At 34.1% G+C, this 20,423-nt stretch overlaps 2 protein-coding genes across 7 annotated transcripts in view; one reads left to right on the top strand and one right to left on the bottom strand.

The window, feature by feature from the left end:
* LOC125076953 (homeotic protein spalt-major-like) overlaps positions 1-20,423 on the top strand; it is a 40,732-nt gene that overhangs the window by 8,624 nt on the left and 11,685 nt on the right. For 2 of the 6 annotated variants that reach the window (XM_047688704.1, XM_047688703.1), the window contains exons 2-8: positions 173-3,016; positions 3,244-3,377; positions 11,932-12,027; positions 12,816-13,050; positions 13,525-13,703; positions 13,827-13,994; positions 14,083-15,908. In XM_047688704.1, coding sequence (XP_047544660.1) covers positions 173-3,016; positions 3,244-3,377; positions 11,932-12,027; positions 12,816-13,050; positions 13,525-13,703; positions 13,827-13,994; positions 14,083-14,457 — 4,031 coding nt within the window. In that variant the 3' untranslated portion in view covers positions 14,458-15,908. Of the gene's footprint in view, positions 1-172; positions 3,017-3,243; positions 3,378-11,931; positions 12,028-12,815; positions 13,051-13,524; positions 13,704-13,826; positions 13,995-14,082; positions 15,909-20,423 lie in introns of those variants that run through there. The other 4 variants (XM_047688705.1, XR_007120727.1, XM_047688707.1 and 1 more) reach the window with 4 other exon arrangements.
* Positions 16,133-20,139, bottom strand: LOC125076956 (26S proteasome non-ATPase regulatory subunit 6). The gene is made up of 6 exons (XM_047688710.1): positions 19,705-20,139; positions 18,806-18,980; positions 18,528-18,687; positions 18,111-18,295; positions 17,540-17,715; positions 16,133-16,612 (listed from the first exon to the last, which is right to left on the bottom strand). The coding sequence occupies exons 1-6, from the start codon at positions 19,980-19,982 to the stop codon at positions 16,438-16,440; spliced, it is 1,149 nt and encodes a 382-aa protein (XP_047544666.1). The 5' UTR covers positions 19,983-20,139; the 3' UTR covers positions 16,133-16,437.

The following is a 20,423-nucleotide window of genomic DNA, read 5'->3' as shown; positions in this document are numbered from 1 at the left end:
TTACATTTTGATTTTTCTTTTACTTTTCCTAAATGAGTTATCTGAATGTTATACAATTATTGTAAACTGTTACCTTTAAATTAAAGAAACTAAATTCGAAATTGGCAAAATATACTTACGTAGTTTTGGTTTACCATCTATTGTATACTAACAAGAGAATATTTTGTTCTAGGTGAAAGTTCGGGATCCTGTTCGGAAGAGGATATTGGCCATGCTCTACACGATGAAGCACGTGGACGACCCGAGGCACATATGTGCCCTCGATGTCAAGAACAATTCGAAAATCTACACGATTTTTTGTATCACAAGAGAGTTTGCGATGAGAAAGCCATGCAAATGGGTGAAGAGAGGATGCACTCCGACCCTGAGGATATGGTTGTATCAGGAGATGAAGAAATGGATGGACCTAATAAGCGATTAGAACAAGTAAGAAGGCATCGACAAGATGCAGAAAATAATAATAGCCTCGACGATGGTGAGGCAGAAGTACCTGAAGCTGACGTGCCTCCGGTGGGTCTTCCCTTTCCCGTGGCAGGTCACGTAACCTTAGAAGCTTTACAAAATACAAAAGTTGCCGTGGCGCAATTTGCTGCAACCGCAATGGCTAATAATGCTAACAATGAAGCCGCTTTACATGAACTCGCCGTTCTACAAAGCACATTGTTTACTCTGCAACACCAGCAAGTATTTCAGCTGCAGTTAATACGCCAACTTCAAAATCAATTATCATTAACTCGAAGAAAAGACGATCAACCTGCCAGTCCGCCACCGTGTGAACCGGAACAAAATGCGCCTTCAACACCGGCCCGATCTCCGTCACCGCCGCGTCCGCCACGGGAGCCCTCTCCTGTCGAACCTGCTCCTCCAACTAGCCAAAACTTGCCCTCAACTCATACACATCTTACGCCTAAATCAGAGCCTCTATCTATTCCGAAAATTCCGACCTCATCACCACCTATGATGTCACACCCACCTTATAGTTCTATATCTTCCTCGTTAGCATCTTCGATCATCACTAATAACGATCCTCCACCGTCCCTTAATGAACCAAATACACTAGAAATGCTTCAAAAACGAGCACAAGAAGTACTCGACAATGCGTCACAAGGTCTTCTAGCTAACAATCTTGCCGATGAACTAGCCTTCCGAAAATCAGGAAAAATGTCACCATACGATGGAAAAAGTGGGGGCCGCAACGAACCTTTCTTTAAACATCGCTGTCGATACTGTGGAAAAGTTTTTGGTAGTGACTCTGCACTTCAAATCCATATTCGTTCTCACACAGGAGAGAGACCTTTTAAGTGCAACGTTTGTGGTTCTCGATTTACGACTAAAGGAAATCTCAAGGTACATTTCCAAAGGCATACTGCGAAATTTCCTCACGTCAAGATGAATCCTAATCCAGTACCCGAACATTTGGACAAATATCACCCACCACTCTTAGCACAATTATCACCGGGACCGATTCCAGGAATGCCTCCTCATCCACTACAGTTCCCTCCGGGTGCGCCAGCTCCTTTTCCTCCAAACTTGCCTTTATACAGGCCGCCACACCATGACTTACTGCCACCTCGCCCACTTGGTGATAAACCACTACCACATCATCCACTATTTGGCATGCGAGAAGAACAAGACGTTCCGGCTGACCTTAGCAAACCTTCAATTCCGAGCCCGCCTCGACCTTCGTCAGAAATGTTTAAATCTGAACCACAGGATGAAGAAAGTCAACGAGATTCTAGTTTTGAAGAGACTGATCATATATCGCCTAAGCGGGAACCCGAAGAAAATGATGGAGGGCAAGACGCTGAACAAGACCGATACCCCTCAACATCTCCGTATGACGACTGCAGCATGGACTCAAAATACAGCAACGAAGATCAAATTGGCAGAGAAAGTCCGCACGTCAAGCCTGATCCAGATCAACCGGAGAATTTATCAAGTAAGAATTCATCGATATCTGGACCAATTTCAATAGCAACGGGACTACGTACTTTTCCTTCATATCCACTATTTCCAAATTCCCCACCAAGCAGCGTCTCATCTGGATGTCTTACACCTTTCCAAAGTAATCCCAACAGCATAATTGACAGTGACATAACTCGTGACCCTATATTTTATAATTCACTTTTACCGCGTCCTGGAAGTAACGACAACTCCTGGGAGAGTTTAATTGAAATTACTAAAACTTCAGAAACGTCAAAATTACAACAGTTAGTAGATAATATTGATAACAAAGTTACTGATCCCAACGAGTGTATTGTATGTCATCGCGTCTTATCTTGTAAAAGTGCTTTACAGATGCACTACCGAACTCACACCGGGGAAAGACCATTCAGGTGTAAATTGTGCGGTCGTGCCTTTACTACGAAGGGCAATTTAAAAACTCATATGGGTGTCCATCGTATAAAACCTCCCTCGCAATTATTACACCAATGTCCTGTATGCCATAAGAAATTTGCAGAAATATCGATGTTACATCAACATATCCGCCTTCACACGGGCGAACGATGCACTCTACCTTACGATCAAAACCAACTTTGTGAAACGAGCAATAGTCAGACTTTTACCAATGTGTCAGAAATTACTGACTTCAATTCTTACCACACCATCCCTCCGCCAATATTCCCCACCCCGTCCACTCCCGGCGACCGAAGGGCGGACTCCCGCGGAACCGACGATGAGAGCGGCCGGGACGAGCGCGAGCCCGCTTCTCGGGAGTTCGACGACGACCCAGATATAAAAGATCGTCGAACTTCGCCGCTCTCCGTCTGCGCCTCGGCGTCCGAATGCGAAGTAAAAACCATCACCACAACGGCTTCCCTCCCATCGGCGACAGGTTCGGAGAGCGGGCGGAGTGCGCGAGCCTCACCACCGTCGCCATCACCGTCGGTGCTGTCGACGCCGCCACGGCTGCCACAACATTCGCCGCTGCCTTCACCACCTACGCCCCTTGCTGCGCTCGGTGCTCTCGGTGGATCACCCTTCAGCCCACTAGGACTTGCTTTCCCTCCCGCAGGTATGCGATAGCGGGATCTTATATATACGTCCGCCCCGGTCGTCCGCTTTTCCCCTCCCTCATGATTTCCTAATACTTTTTAATCTAATAATACCCCTCATACCGGGCGCTAGATATATGCAATAAATTAGTTATTCCCTGGAATTTACCTAAACATTGAAAATACTAAATGTATTTATGTTCGGACTTTAATAGTAGCAATGAACAGTCGATTTATTTGTATGCAGTGCGTGGCAACACAACGTGTACCATCTGCTACAAGACGTTCGCCTGCAACTCCGCGTTGGAGATCCACTATCGCAGCCACACCAAAGAACGCCCTTTCAAGTGTACCGTCTGTGATAGAGGCTTCTCGACAAAGGTTTGAACATTTTCATAAACAATTTATTCTTTAATATGACTATATTTTATAATGAGTATGTATTTGGCCGGTATAATGATAACAGTGTAGCAGTCTTGCTCCTTAGTATGAGCTCCGATCGAATGTTTCTGGCTCGTTGCCAGTTTATATTTTATTGTTACACAAATAGCGACACATCTACGCTTTTACAACATTTTTACTAATTTTAAACAATTATTCAATACCTTATAACATATAGATTACTTAGAAACAGAAAATAAAATACGTAAACCTATACTATAATAATCAAATAATATATTAAAACACTGAAGTCAACTTTCAACTCGTTTGGTTCATCGTGACCCTCGCAAGTTTACGAGACATCGAAAAGCAAGTTGCTTGTAGAGTGAAGAACTTTATGTTCTGGTTTCATTTCATCTAAGTTTCTGTACATTAATTTTGCAGACTGTAATTACAAGTCCCTAGTTGACGCTTCTAGTTCGCATAAGTTTTAGCAGTTGTCTTTCTCTGCGCGTTCTGACAATTTGGCTAGAAAAGATTACGTACACTAAATCGTTATATAACAAATTATATAAATTATATGCAAATATAATTAATGTAATCATTTCATTAAAAATATTTTTTTAATTTATTTAAAAATATGTACATTACATGTACGTATTAACTAATTACTTATCTTTTTTATACTGTTTAATACTATACAAAGGTTTATTTTATGCCATATTCGAATATTCGTAAAGGTTCTAATATACTTAAAAAAAAGGTTTATAATTGTTTTTTAATAATTTCCTGATGAATTAGATACTTGAAAATTTAGAAACTCTAATAATATCTACTTAGATTGGATAATAACGCAACAAATAATATATATACATATACGAAATACAGATATATCAGTTATAAAAACCGATATAAGCTTAGAATATATCCGAACAGTCAAACTTAAGTCACCAACAATTTCTTCGACACGTTTCTCATTTTATATTTTCATTTTATAAATATAAATCCTTAGGTAATTTAATTAGCGACATGCTTAGATATTTCTACATGCATATTATAAATACTTGATTCTTGGAAAGCAGGTATAAGCAAAATTAAGTTTTTTATATATGAATGTTTATGTATCTTAGCTGTCTCTGTTCCCCCTGTCTACATATTCCTAGCATTAACCTTAAATGGCGGATAAGTCCTTTAAACGACTTTCTTAAATGTCTATTTAAGTCTTAAGTAACAAACTACTCGATGCTCACATCGCACGGCTTTCGCTGATTTACCGCCGATGCAGGCATATTTGACGCAAGGAGAAATACAACTTAAGAGAATTTGCTACGAAGCATTGTTTGTTAAAATTGGATATTATTTAGACGATATATTGTAATGCTTGGTCATAACAAAATAATTCCCGATTACGTTTCCATAGAATTTACAAATGCGAAATTATAATTTTATAAGTAAATATTTTAAAATCTAATATTTTATATTTATAGCATACCTACTAACCCCCGTGGGTTATGGCATGATGATATACTTTTCAATAAATGGGCTATCTAATGCAAAAATATTTGTTCAAATCGGGCAAAGATCCTGAGATTAAGGAACTGACACACACTCATATATACGTACAGATAAAAAAATTGTATCACTCTCTGGCCTGCAAAATATATCTCGCAAGAAATCGTGTCAAACAGTTCACCATTGCTTTCTTAATTATAATATCACGACTTACGGATAGTGAATATATAATCTAAAATAATTCATTTAAAGCTCTTTGAATCAATTAGATTAAATAAGCAAACAATAGGTAATAGACATGGACCGTGGGTTGCGCGTTACATTCCGAGCAACCACGATGAAGCTTATATTCTTATGCATGCATCGAAAAAAACTAAAACGCTTGTAAAATAACTAGTAGAGAAGCAACACGTTGCAATTACCTCCGATTCCTTCTTCTTAACGAGAGAGGAGTTCTTTTACTTTGAGGTTATAAGTTCCTCTGCCTTATAACCATCGCGTGCTTTTGTTTCTTCGCTTCGCTTTATCGAGAATATATATGAACTACTTAATATTAAACTTAATAAATATTGTTATAAAATCGACTCCGTTATATTTATGGATCTTTATACATCGTTCAACTTGACATGTCACGTGACAGCTGATCCAAAGCATTTCTGAACGTTTTGAAACCATACGACGCAACGGGCGGTATTGTAAAAGAAATCCGAACAATGTGAGCCCTGTCTACTTATAATCAAATATTTGAAGAATAAAGCAACTCGAGATCCACTTAAATAATTAATTCAATATTTTATACAATACATGAAGGTTGTTAAAAGGATATCTCTTATTTTTATGGCAATTCAGGTTTTATAATCAGTTCGACCAATATTTCAAGCAAGTGAAGCTGCGTTTGCGTCGCGGTCCATCGTCGCCACAAAAATGATAACTCATAAAAACAACGTCACGGAAAACGATCGGAATATTAATTCATGTCGTAAAATATTTATTGCTTATAAATCCTTGAGCCTTTACCTACGCTTCTCGTCATAAAAAGATTATTTATGCTTGATAAAATAACATTTTTCGTAAGTTTCTGAAAGTGACCATGCGGGTCTCTTATCAATAAAATATAGGTTATTTATGACGGCGCCGCGTTTGTATTTAAATGTTCTATTACTCATTGAATTGACTACAATTAACTTTATAATATTAATAAATATTTTGTCATTATATTTTTACTACCAATATCTGTCGACGATATATCAATTAAAACTCAAGTGATGTTTATTTTGCCTTTTAATATAACACACACATTACTCGTTAGTACCAAAACATAAAATTTAATTATTTAAAATATTGCCGTCTTGTAGTATCGATTTGAACTTCCTAATGTCCAGATTAAACTATAGTTAATACTATAGCTAACGAATTACACTAACCTCGCTAACTGATCTTTTTATTGAGACGCTTAGGAATTACGCTGCGTAGATAATTCTGGTGATCGTAAGTGAAATGTATTTCGAATATATCAACCGGATTTTTTTAATAAGTAAATTAAACATATATATTATCTTGTTAACGGGTTGAAATACGTAAAATATGCCTTTATTTGTAAACACTTTTACATGTTAAGAATTATTATATATAACATATTATGTAACAGTATATATATTTGATGTCAAATTCATCACGGCGACCAATGTCAAAGACTTAACTGCATTTATGCGGACAGATGTATATACACTTATAATCTGAAAGGCCAGCAACCGGACTCAACTAGAGAAAGATCAGGCATAGGACCAACCATAGCAAATGAAATCAACCGGACTTTTATCAGAGTTCAGATCGAGATTCATTATTAATAGATTGAAGTACTTTCGGTATTTTTGATTCGTTGAAGCTTTAAACCCACCAATCATATATTTCTTAAAACATTTAATTTTTCGCTGGAAATTGTAGTTAACTGTTTCAGTACCTGGAACTTGGAGCGGCTGATCTATTCCAATATATCACTCTACTACCTCAATAACTCCTTTTTAACTCCGGTGTTAAACTTTTTTACCCGATCTACTACCATATTATAAGCAAGGCACTGTAGTCTACTAGACAACCACACAAGGCACCACTGAGATATTTTATGCCTACTTTATATGATAATTAATGTATAAATATAATAATGAAACGGATAAAAAATTATAGGTATACATATAACTCTATACGAACAACACTAACTAACAATATAACCTCGACATCAAAGTATTAAACGCTATAATTTATTTTATTTATCGTTATTATTTTTCAAACTTATCGCTACACGAATTAAAATCAATAAAAGTTCAAAATAAAAGATATTTTTCAACTCGATAGTAATTAAAATGTTTATCCGTTTATTAAGAGTTTTAAGACCATTGCCTGACCTCACGTTACTACACCTGGTACCGTCGGAAGAAAAACATTAAAAATGAAAAAAAAACGTTCTATTCAACGTCAACCGGGAGTTAATATCGAAAACATAACAAGAACAATTTTAACAAAAACTAACTATAATAAAAACTATTGTTAGTTTACTATTTTTAATATGATCAAGTTTTTAATTAACTCACGGCTGTACCTATACGTAGTTAATCTGATTTAAACCTTTCGATATCTCAATTTTAGTATTTAATGCCATTACGCTTTAAAAAATAATTTTATTGAGAAAAATTTGTATAAATAATGCTGATATAATATTTAGAATCAAAATATATAGATACTTAAAAACACGTAAAAACGTCTAAGGTCTGAGTTACGATTTGTGAGTTTGTATTCCCGCTGGGTGATAGCTAGTATAAGAGAAAGCTATACGTAAGGGAAAACGATTTAAAATTGTACCTAATAATTCAAAAAAATACATCATATTTTTATGAATCCTATTCAAAGACTTTTTAATAATATGCACGGCTGAAATCTATTGGCATTGTAAAATCTAGTTTTGAATACAGTACCTACACATATTTAACATGATATGTACTTATATAATTCATTTTTAAGTATTTGATATTTTTTCAACGGTTTTTTACTCGACACCAGACCACAATACATTTTAATTTATGACTATCATTTTCAATTAAATTACAATAGCGCTTTGAAACTTACTCTTCCGTCTATTATCGAACACTTCGTGGAATTATATTAATTGATATTTCGAAGAGACTATTTAAAAAACTTGTGATAAAAAATATAGGTAGGAGGAAAAATAGCTAACTACCTATTTATTCGTATATAGAAGACGCGTACAGATAATCGTAATCTATCTAAATACAATTAATGTTTCTATTATAAAATATTTTGTAAACTGTTTCTAATAAATAAACTGGATTTTAAAATTGATATACCATTAAGCGATCATTGCATAAATTAGTGAGTAAAAATAATTTTAATTGTCTCTGGCATAAAATGCTAATTACACAACACTTTATTTAAAAAAAACCTTTTGATATGTCATCCATTCGTTTTTTAACTATTGTCATTCTAAAGAAATGCTAAGCTTAATAAAACCGACTTACATGTCTTTATTTGAACTGCATCCTGTCAATAGGTATAATGACAAATTACTGGATAACCTTTTATAGTTGCATACCTTTTGTAAAAGTATTAATTAGTGAAATAGGAGGAACTTTATAATGACTTTAGTTTAACTTCTCATTAAATACCTAAAGAATTTTTAAATGCTTTCCGTATTTAATTCAATAATTATCTTCAAATATCAGAATTAGGAATAGTCCTTCATTAAATACTTTAAAAAATATATAGAAAAATGACTTAGGACTCACGGTACGATGTACCTATTAGCGGTGGCTGATAACGGCTGGATACGACTGGATTAATAATGTCGTCCCACACGCAACGTCAAAAACCTTTATTCTAGCAGCGCGAAGCCGACCCAAGACGCCAGTCCACATTTACTTTATTCCAAGCTAACAAACAATTTATTACACAAATATTGCAACTATAAGGAAAACCAAAAGATTTGAAAATAGATTATAATTTAAATGCTGGCAACAATAAAATATAAATGTTTTATAAATAAACATCAAAAAAGTGCTTGCTCTCCGAGCGTGTTAGCCGACTAAATACGTAGCAAATCAGCTGTAATATGTATAAGAAAACAAGTTGCACGGTGCGAATAGAACCTTACAAGCACATTTAAAATTACAATAAGTGTTACCGGCATTGGCATCTACACCGAAAGTTCACGCGGTGAACTATATCGATTATTCCAATCTTCTGAGCCGGTCTATTGAATCAAATTGCGAATAACATTTACACCTTTATTCTCCCTGTGATTTAGCTTAAACGGTATTGTTTAATTTTACATTTATCAGTATCCGAAATTCAATTATATTTACTAAAATTTAAGGCCTGTACAAATAAACACTACGATATCATTTCCCTTGGGATATAAATGCATGAACATAGAATCAGATCAAATAAAATAAATACTTTCTTCGACCTTAAAATCTACCTATAAAATCTTTTGAGAAATCTTTTATAAGCTACTCGTAACTTATATTATATCAAATTAACTTGTCGCGTCCTCTTTTATACACCAATACAAATGCTTATTATTATTTATGTACAATAAAACGTTAATTATTAACATTTACCATACGGTAAAGAATGCTTATGTCTGATTTATTAATATTTAATGCAATTTTTAGGACCAATTTAGCAAACAAGTGCATTATAATATATTCTTAGGTAGTCATGTGATATTGTATCTTAATATTTTTATAAAGTTATAGTTTGGATGAAATTATACATTTAAAAACCTACATCGCAATCATTTCCTGAGATAGTAAACTCAAGCGTAAGCAGTAATTACTATAATAATTTATTTTTTATCTATAGTACTTAACCTCAAATTATACTTAGATCAAAATATTCTTTTATTAAAAAAAAAAAGCATAAAAATAAAATTGTAATGAGTTAGTTAATTTAAATACATATATAAACATCATTTAAGTTAGGTAAGAAAAAAAATAATTACTCTGTTCTAAGTTTGTACGTTCAATTTATTTTTAATTACTCCAAATATACGGACATTGTTTTGTAAGTATTTGCGCTATTCGATAAATATAGGTAATTAAATGTACCTACTAAACAAAATTTAAAAGGGACATTTGATATATTAAAAAAATACTAGAATTACAGTGTTAAAAATATATTACGAATATAATTATATTGGGAATAAAATATTACGTTATTTACGATACGGCTTTGTGCAACCCCTCTGTGCGGGTATTAACCATCCGTAACTTATTCTACCGCTAAACATCAATACTTTGAATTGCTGTATTCTAGTTAGTTTGGTGCGTTTGCCCCAAAAGGCACAACACTCGCCCAAAAGGGATATAATATTTTAGACCCAATTATTGGCGGCGCTTTTATCGTTTAAATAGTTTTCGATATCTTTCCTCTCGCTTTCCTGCTATCTGTGGCAGTAAGGGGGACGGAAACGTGTAACGGAGAAGCCGGAGAAGCGCGCTCAATTCAATATTTGTGCTAAAGTAGACCGTCAGATGGTACCAACGAATTTTACAAGAGGATAAAATATTAATGTTACTTATTAATAAAGTCTAGTAAGAAACGTCAAATGTTACACATCATATACGACGTAAGGTTAGCTCATCTATGGTATTTTTCTCTCTCGATATATTTTTTAGTTGTTTTTAGGATTAAAATTTGAATAAATTATTTAAAACGAGAAGTAGAAAGTTGACAATGTTACGCTCCCGTGCCTCGGAAAGCACGTAGATCCGTTAGTCGTTCCGGTCGTGTCGTGTTGCCCTCCGTAAGGAGAGCATGGACATAATATAGTTCTCCTATGTTAGCACACTACTCTTTGAAATTGTTTGTTTGAAATTTGTTTATTATTATTATATACATGTATAATAGTAAAATCGGTTTAATTCTTGAGGTACACTAACCTATACTGATTTTTACGAATTATAACCAAATTACTTACAATTCCTGTGACATTGTAATTAAAAGTAATTCTTATAAAGACTTATTTCCCGTTAAATCTCAGTTCTAATGTTTCTTGAACAATTTTTTATTAAAAGGGGACGCCCTAATATTGCTTAATTATGTAACTTAAAATTAAAATTAAATATGTTTTAAATTAAATTGAATCTTAGAATTCAATCATCATTTAATGAGATAAATTAAATTTAAAGCTACCGGTTCGTAATTTAGATTCTACCGAAAGAGTAGGCTACCCTTTTCATTAACCATAAATCCACATGTTATAAATTTAATATATACATGTGAAATTCAATGCTTACTCCAAGATCGTTTGTTATCTATATATTTTTTTATGTATATGGATGCATAGATTCAATTATATGTCCTATTTATTATAATTTTTCAAAGAACGAGGTTTTAATTTATTTAATATAATTTAATAATATATAAATTACAGTATTACATTTAAAAGTCGAGTTACGTAATATTATGAAATATTTATAACGTCGTTTGTAAATAAATATGAGTAAAGCAAAACTTTATGTATAGGTATTAATTTATTTAAGATTATTATTTACATAAAATGTCTATAATATGACGAATTGATATATCCTCGTGAATAATAATTTAATACGAACAAATAAAAATGTAGGCTATAATACTTAGGTAATTATAATTGTAATATCCTTTTTGTTCGCATCGTTTATTGATAATTTTATAGTGCGTTTGTTAGTTTCATTAAAAAAATTTAACACTGAATACACAATAGTCGCTTTAAAAAACTAATCATATATTATATAATTTATTTATCATATAAGAATTTTTTACTTATTAGTATAGTGTTAACTTATTATTTGTCTGTATATAAAAATGATAACGACCAAGGTCTAAAATACCTATAATAGACTATAATACCTATAATGATTATTAATATAGTGTTTTCCCCCTTTTTATAATTTTATTGTTTTATTTGAGTGTGTATATTTAAAGACTTATTTTTTTTGAATTGTGTAAGCGTGTGCGTAAATGTTGCGTGTATTTGTGGTTCCAGAGCAGTGGCGGCGGTTGCCGGTGCGGTAGGCGCACGCGCGCACCCCGCCCGCCGCACGCCACTGCTTTGGACCTCTGGAACGCCTTCGTCTACCCGGTATGCGAGAGTGACGCCTGAGCGTGGACTCTGTATTTTATAAACCCCTTAACCTTTTGTTTCGAACAAACTTTTTTTTTATCTACTGATTCACTATCCCTCGATAACCATGAAACCATCGGAAATTTAGAAAAATATATTTTTGATTTAATTACATTAATTATACAAGTAGATTAATGATTTATTTTAATCGAAACAAAATGGTGCTGTCTTAATATTATTGCTTAATTATTTTATACATTACTTACACCATTATCAGCCAACGTACTAGTCATATTTCATAGTGTACCTTGGTACGACCACCTAGTATAGGGTCACAAAATCATAGGTTTTGATAAATTTGCTAAAAATTCAATCACAACAGTTATTATAAGCCTGAATATGTTATTACATTTGAATAATTATATAAACTGTTTATAAAATACTTAAAACTGATGAGTTATTTGCAATTCGTGTTATCGAAGTTTACGCTAGGCCCCTTGCCCTAATCAAATTGCCCAGATGGTCGTATTGCAATTAACTATCTACATACACTTGAATATGACTAGATGTGGTAGTCGTTTTACTTATAAGTACGATAAAAATGCCTTATAAATTACAAGCTCGTAGTATAATTCAAACTAGTTTGCAAATATATTTATATAAACAATATTATTTTTTGATCTCGAATGTACTGACACCGATAAAGTCTTTTTTAAATGATTCATTTTGCTTTGTTGTTTTTTTTTAATTATAATTTTAATTTGTATATGATTGATTTTTAATAGCATTTATATTTTCGTTAACAGGGTAATATGAAGCAACACATGCTAACGCACAAGATTCGAGACATGCCCCCTGGTTTCGATAAAAGCGTGAGTGGTTCGACCGGACCGCCCAGCGAGGAAGGTCGCGATCCCAGTCCGGACCGGCGATCGTCACCCGAGAAAATGGACCTAAAGCGATCGCCGCCCGCGCACCCCCCACCGCCTTTATCACACCCACCACCTATCGACATGCCTCCGCTACCCAAGAGACCTACGGGTAAGCATTTTATTTAAACAATAATTGATTATGGTTACATTTTTTTTTTATTTATTGATCTGATAAAATAATTAAAATTTGAATATTAAGCTTAGTTCACGGGTGCAAGCCCAGACAAGCACAACTAAATGTTCGTGAGCTTAATTTATTTATTTAATCTCGTAATCGGCGTTGAAAGAAAACATCGTGAGGAAACCTGCATTATATCTCGTATAAAAATCTGCAACATGTGTATCCACCGGCAGCATATGAAGCAGCGTAGTGATATACGCTCCGAATCTTCTCCAAGAGGAAAGGAGATCTCAGCCTAATAAATTTACAATCTTTACTTGATTTTACTTGTGAATAATAAATGTCCGAATCTAAATAGTGTATACGCCATTTCTAGTATATTTCGTAACATTAAGCAATCCTAATCTAGCTACTATTATAGTTTAATAGACAAAAAACGACTTACAATTCCATTGTTAATAGTACCCGTTGCTCCGAGCCATCCGCCGCCGTCGCAGTCCTCCAAGCACCTCTGCGGAGTATGCCGTAAAAATTTCTCCTCTTCCTCAGCGCTGCAAATTCACATGCGCACCCACACCGGCGACAAGCCATTCCGATGTGCAGTTTGCCAGAAAGCGTTTACAACCAAAGGCAACCTAAAGGTAATTATATACATTGGATATATTTTAACTTTTATTTTAATTATTAAACAAAAACAAATCTGATTTCTTTACACAACCACACTTTGTTGGACAATTATTTAAATTTAATTGTTTTTTGTATAGGTTCATATGGGCACACACATGTGGAGCGGTGGTGCGTCCCGGCGCGGACGACGTATGTCCCTGGAGCTGCCGCCACGACCGCTGCATGAGCCCCACGATCTTCTGCGACGCCCCGATCTCTTCTACCCTTACCTGCCTGCGCCTTTCCTCAACGGCATGCAACAAAAGGTAAGCGCCGTCCTACTTATGAATACATCATCTCTTTCGTCGAATTTATTTTTGAAGCTAAAAGTAACAAATCTATTTTTATTTACAGCTGAACGAGATATCAGTCATTCAGCAGAATGCCGGACAGAACGGTGTAGCTGCTAAATTCCCGGGTTTACTCGGCTTCGGGGCATTCGGAGCGGGACGGCCGGGAGCCGCATCGCCGCTCGAGAGGCCACCCTCGCTCGAGGGCGGAGACGAAAGGCAAGCAGCGATGCGCGAACTCGCCGAAAGAGGACGCGAATTGGCCGAACGCAGTCGACAAATGCGCGAGGAGAGTGAACGGGAGCACTATAGAGCTACAGGTGCGCTCCCGGCTCATGCGCCTAATGCGGCGCAGACGTCGCCGCCGACGCCGCACGCGCACCCGCACCCGCTGGCGTCGCTGCCGCCGCCCGCACGCACGGAGGGCCTCACCGTTTAAAGCCATCGGTACCTAAATTAGAGCATCCGAACACATTCCATAAGACGAGTAGGACTCTCCGGCGCACCCGATGCGGAGTCGTCGACGAGTCGCGGTCGACGTTACGAATTTTATACCAATATATACTTATTTTGTCCAGAAAACGCGGTACGTCAAAACAATGAACAATGTAATTACGAAACGAGCGCCGTGCGAGATCGATGACGTAATGTTTTGTGTTGAGTGTAGCGCTGTGTACCGATTCATTATTACGCATAGTATTATTTAGGTAATATATATGCAGTACGGGCCTGGGGCAATCGGGGGCTCGTCGAGTCCCGAGTTTATGTCATTACTCTGTGATAGTGCACGATACTAGGCTGCATCCGAAGGACCTGAGACAGTTTTCGAATGAGTCAGCAAGGAGCATTACTTTCTGGGATGCAACCTAATGTGCTATGACATCTAAAATTATTATAAATTATCCCAAAAATTAATTAAATTCATAAATCTATATATGTTTAATTGTATATAAAACTGTATAATAGTACTGTAATGAACGAATAGTTAATATTATTAATAGAAATTAAATTAATTATACTATATTTATACTATACTTGTAACTGAAGTGCGACGTGCATTGCATGATTTTTTTTCTAAGTCACATTCCAATGTGAGGAGATTCTTTAGAAAATTACATAGTTTTAACAATCTTACGTAGTTAACAAACGTACGCTGCCAACTCCCGAGCAGACGTAAACCACGAGTCTCCTTATGCAAAGAATTTTTCCAAATTGAACGAAATAAAATGTCACAGTAAAATGGGTCGAGCCTCTGCAGCTCCATGTACTCCACATACTATATTTAATAATTGTAATAGAGTTAAATGACATATTCATATCATGTAAATTAAAAAAGTATTTGCATTTGAGGTCTACATAGATGTAAGTGTTTAGAGTCATAGCTATTATATTGCTTTAGAATACTTCGACATATCTTTGTAAAGAGTGAGCGACTGCCGTTTGAAATTTATAAAGTCGAAATACTTTTGTCAGTTCTACGGATCAGACTGAGCCATAACGCTGTTCCCGGTGTAACTTTTCTTTCCAAATATGCATTTTTCGACGCTTTCGATTAGTGAATTGATAAATCGAGATGTTACTAGACACGATTATGTTCGCTAGAAATGGACGATGTATGTTTTATATTTCAACATCATGAATGTGTAAATGTCCTCCTAAATTATTTATATTATTACAAATCATGCATACACTCTTAGTATTAAAGTGACGCTTGCGAGGCGATAGGCCTCTGAACGGTTTAGTTGTATAGAGTAAATTCTCATAGCACTACGAGTTATAATTTTCAAGTTGCAAATAGTTCTAGAGTAGAATTAGCCATGAATATGATGTGTCATGTCCATGTCAGTATAAACAATCATTGTAAATTATTAAATGTTTATGTAAATGTCCAAAAAGTATTCAAATTATTTAAAAAAAAAAACAATTATACTAATAATTCTTTTCTTTTTTGTTATCCTTTACCTTTTATCCTTGTTTATTTTATCTTTTTTAAATAATTTTAAGGCAAACAAAAATTAGCTATAAAGTATCATATCATTCATATTTATAAAGAATCATTGAAATATGACAAAAAACTAAATAAAAACATAGCATTCAGTAAAAAATATTTTAATCAAAGAAATACTTAATAAATTGACTACTGCACTTTTATAGTAAAAGAAGTATTCAAAGAAAATTTATTCTAATCAGTTAATTTATTATTAAACCTGTTTCATTATAAAAATATAAAGGGCTTAATAATAAGCATAATTCACAAAATTACTTACACAATTTAATGCAAAGTAACGAGTGAATTAACTCTATGTTATTTATAAAACATAATAATGAAACAGACATTTTTATTTACTTATTTATTTTTAATTAATTATACAATATTATTTAGATAATTATGACCAATGTACCAGGCTGCCATGAACGCTCAGAAGTTGATGACACTGGCGAGTTTCTTGACACGATTGAGTAGCAAGTCCCCTTCGCGTATGGTCGCCTGGTACAGTTGCGAACGATCCGCGTCTGCGCCACGACCCGCACCCGTCACAACGCAGCCCGCTACTGCATCAATACGACACTGAAGCCGACCTGCTGCTGTGAATCTGCAACGTATAAAATTATTGTCAATCAAAAAGTTATCAAACTTTAAAAAATAATCATCCTATTTTAAAAAACCTATAAATTAATTCTCAACAGGTCAAAAAGCGAAAGCGCCTGACAATACATATGTCACTGTCTCGATCCTAATAAAAAAAGTTAGCATTTATATTTGACAATAGGTCTCGTGGTTTTACTCGCGTTTTTTCAAAACAACTTTTTAAACCAAACTTTACTACATTAAAGTAATGACCCACTGGTGTAGCCTTAAAAGACCTAATCAAGTATTTATACAAACTTTGTAGTTCACATAATGTTGTCTTAGATTTTCGCGATTATTACACATTGAAATAAAACTAGTTTTTTAACGGATTTAATCGCGTATATTGGTCACGTATATGGTCACGGGCAGACTGCCCGTGACCACGAACACTGCAAAGTGCTCGAAACGTCAGGATGTTAAAATAAAATAATTAATATACGCGATTAAATCCGTTAAAAAACTAGTTTTATTTCAATGTGTAATAATCGCGAAAATCTAAGACAACATTATGTGAACCAGTACGGAGTCTGCCCGTGACCACGAACACTGCAAAGTGCTCGAAACGTCGGGATGTTAAAATAAAATAATTAATATACGCGATTAAATCCGTTAAAAAACTAGTTTTATTTCAACTTTGTAGTTGTTAGAACTTTTATTAGACTCAATCAATTTTATTGGAATTAGAATAACCTTGACAAATTTCCATGAAAGAAATCTTACTACTAAATAACTTTAGAACTGTAATAAAAAGTAAATTTAAACTATGGGAAACTATATTTTTACTCTTACTCTTAACACCGAACACACAAAAATACTAAGTATTGCGGTTCGCAGGAGAATGTGCGACGACCAAGTAGGTTTATAATCTAACTAAAATCCTCAAACTTACGAAGAGATTTCTTCCTCAACAAACTCGCGGGTGACGCCGAAAGTGTCGGCAATATTGTCAAGGCTGAGCGAGCGGTATGCGCGAAGTAACTGCACATACGCTTTAATGCGCGCTTCTCGTACATAGTGCTGATAATGTGGTCTGAACACTGGATCCACGCAAATTTGAGTCTCCACCTGTAACATAAATGTGTTTGCATTAGAAAATTTATACATTTACATAACTAAGACACCCCTAAACAAATATAATATTAATTAAATATGCCTATATATATCTTAAATTATTTCTAAAACATTTTACTGTTTCTTAACGAATTTCAGTCACAGCAGCAACTCTCAAGAGATATAGTGCAGAAGTATATTTTGCACACACAAGTGCACTTTCATAATCAGAAGTCATAGCAGATGTAACACTACCCGAAAGATTACAGGGGCAAGACAAATATGGGAGCATAATCATTGCAAATTTTCAGACTCCATTCTGCTACTAAGAATTTCTTGACAAAAAACCTTCCAATAATTTTCTTTAAGGACCTGACTCAATAGGTGAGTCAATGAGGTGAATACTTTACCCAAGCAAGACTCTTCATAAAGTCAGCATAACGACACTCGTGCAGTGACTCAACAAGCTCTCTTAATTCGGGGAATCGAGACCGTAGTGCTTGCACTGCTGCCCCTTGTCTTCGGAGTGCCGCTTGCAGTGCATGACGTTCAAGTGCCAATGCACATGCCAAAACACAATATTGTATTATTGTTCCTACAAACAAAAATTCAGTTTAAGGTATAAATGTGAAATTTCATTTTTATTCCTACAAATTATCAATTCTATTTTGTATTGTTAAAGAAAATATTTGTTTCTATTGAGATTTGAGAGTTTCACCAATTATTTGAAATCAATATAAGATATGACTAGTTTTAACATAAATATTTGTAATTCTTCAGTTACAATGTATAAAGGTAATATTATACCAAAATAAATAAAATCTTACCAAAATCAACTAATTCATAAGATTCAAAAGTTGACACACAGTCGATAAAAAGTTCTGCAGAATGGTTGTAATCTCGTACAGCAAGGCAGTAAATTGCTTCATATGCCTTCAGTTTGTTTCTTGAACGCCAATCCCCACCCTTATCAACTAATTCATGTGCCTAAAAAATATTTTATTTTTTTTAAAGGTTAAAAAAATTATTTGAATATTTTTTCATACATTAAATAGGAAAATGGTAAGTATTTTTCTAGGACCAAATTTTATATGGTCATTTGTACCTTAGAAACAGCTTTGCCCATGTCCTTTACATTACAACCATGGAAATATGCAATTCTAAATAAGGCAAATATAGCATCAAGACGTCTGTTTGTTGTTAACGTAGCATCTTCATATTTAGTAGTAGCTAAAACAGTAGCAGCTTCTTTATCACCAATAGAACACATGTAGTCCAGCCTGAAAAATAAAAAAATAAATTATATACATTAATTGAAGCAGGAGCAGGGTTAAATGGTACAAATTATATTGATATTTATGATATTCAAGTGGATATATCAATTAATATTCTTCTGTCTGAACTAGCTGCCTGATGTTGACACAAGCAATATTTAACAAAAAAACTACAATTTTGATTATTATAAGTTTAGATCCGGCAGAGAGACAGCAATGATGTCTTACATGTTTAATGAAATGCCTGAGATCTGACCCTAAGTCAGGTGAATTTGGAATTACAATTAATGAGATTCCAAAAGTAGGTCTTATTAGTATTAATTAAAATATTGAAATTGTTCAATAATGATTTCAAACATTTTTTTTTATTTCTGTAAAAAAATTATCAAGCTCAAATTTTACTTTATCTTTAAGCATTTAAAAAATAAATTACAGAATGAAAATTGCTTTTTTAATTATTTTTACCAGATACGATACCAAATGTATACAATACTTGATTTTTTTATATTTGTTATAAATATCAGATTTTATGAACCTTCCTTTTTACCATGATATAATATTGTAGAATACTCATAGAACCATATTTCAAGCAATAAAGCACATAGTAGCAATAGCATAATATAAGTTTTATAACAACTAAGACTAAGAAAATAGATTTGAGGTTAGAACAAGAGATTATATATCCAAAAATTCTCGTTAGAAATGCAATTTAAAAGTTGTATCAAATTACCGATCCTGCCAGACAGGTGTTTCAGAATCATCATCTTCGAATTTGGATAAACGATCTTGGTTTTCCTTTGTCATTTCGTCATACAATTTCTGATCAAAATTCCAGCCAAGATCAGTACAAACTTCTTTATAATAAGGAGCCATATTTCCAGCCTTTATTCCTTGGAATAATTGATCTTTGAGTTGTAGATTGTCTTTAAATTGAGGTAATGATAACTTGAACTTTATGCCAGCTAAAGCCATGTATTCAGGTGTTGTTCCTTCGGCGGAGAGCTCCATTTTGTAAAGATTTACCGATGCACTGTAAACAAACTAAATTGAAATGATGTATTTGATAATATGGTTTAATCATAAAAAATCAACTCCTAAGAAGTTTATTTTATTTTAAAATAATGACAAGTCACTATTCCTTGCAAAAGGTATTGTCAGAGGCCTACACAGACTAAACAACTATGAACTAACAGATAGGGATGCTACAAGATAATCGATTATTGTAAACAGCGCCATTTGTGTGATATATGAAAAACTCGATATATTAGTAAGAGTCAAGTGAACAAGTCGAAAATTTGGTTGATTTAACTTTTATCGTTTTATTTCATTTTGAATCTAATTTGTTTAAATTAATAGTCTAAAGAAATATTTGTTATGTATTTTAGCTTTTGAGATTAATAGATGAGTTTATCATTTTGATTATATTTAAAACACATGAGTTTATTGATT

The sequence above is a fragment of the Vanessa atalanta genome, chromosome 3 (assembly GCF_905147765.1).
Source record: "Vanessa atalanta chromosome 3, ilVanAtal1.2, whole genome shotgun sequence".
NCBI lineage: Eukaryota > Metazoa > Arthropoda > Insecta > Lepidoptera > Nymphalidae > Vanessa > Vanessa atalanta.
Note: the sequence above shows the minus strand (reverse complement) of the source record. Positions and strands in the feature narration are given on the sequence as shown.

What these genes read in the sequence shown, in the direction of transcription:
- LOC125076956 (XM_047688710.1), bottom strand. Translation starts at nt 19,982, where the DNA reads ATGGAGCTCTCCGCCGAAGGAACAACACCTGAATACATGGCTTTAGCT. An exon ending in TGGGCAAAGCTGTTTCTAAG is followed by an intron (nt 18,688 to 18,805) that starts GTACAAATGACC and finishes AATATTTTTTAG; the next exon opens with GCACATGAATTAGTTGATAA. An exon ending in TTATGAATTAGTTGATTTTG is followed by an intron (nt 18,296 to 18,527) that starts GTAAGATTTTAT and finishes TTTTGTTTGTAG; the next exon opens with GAACAATAATACAATATTGT.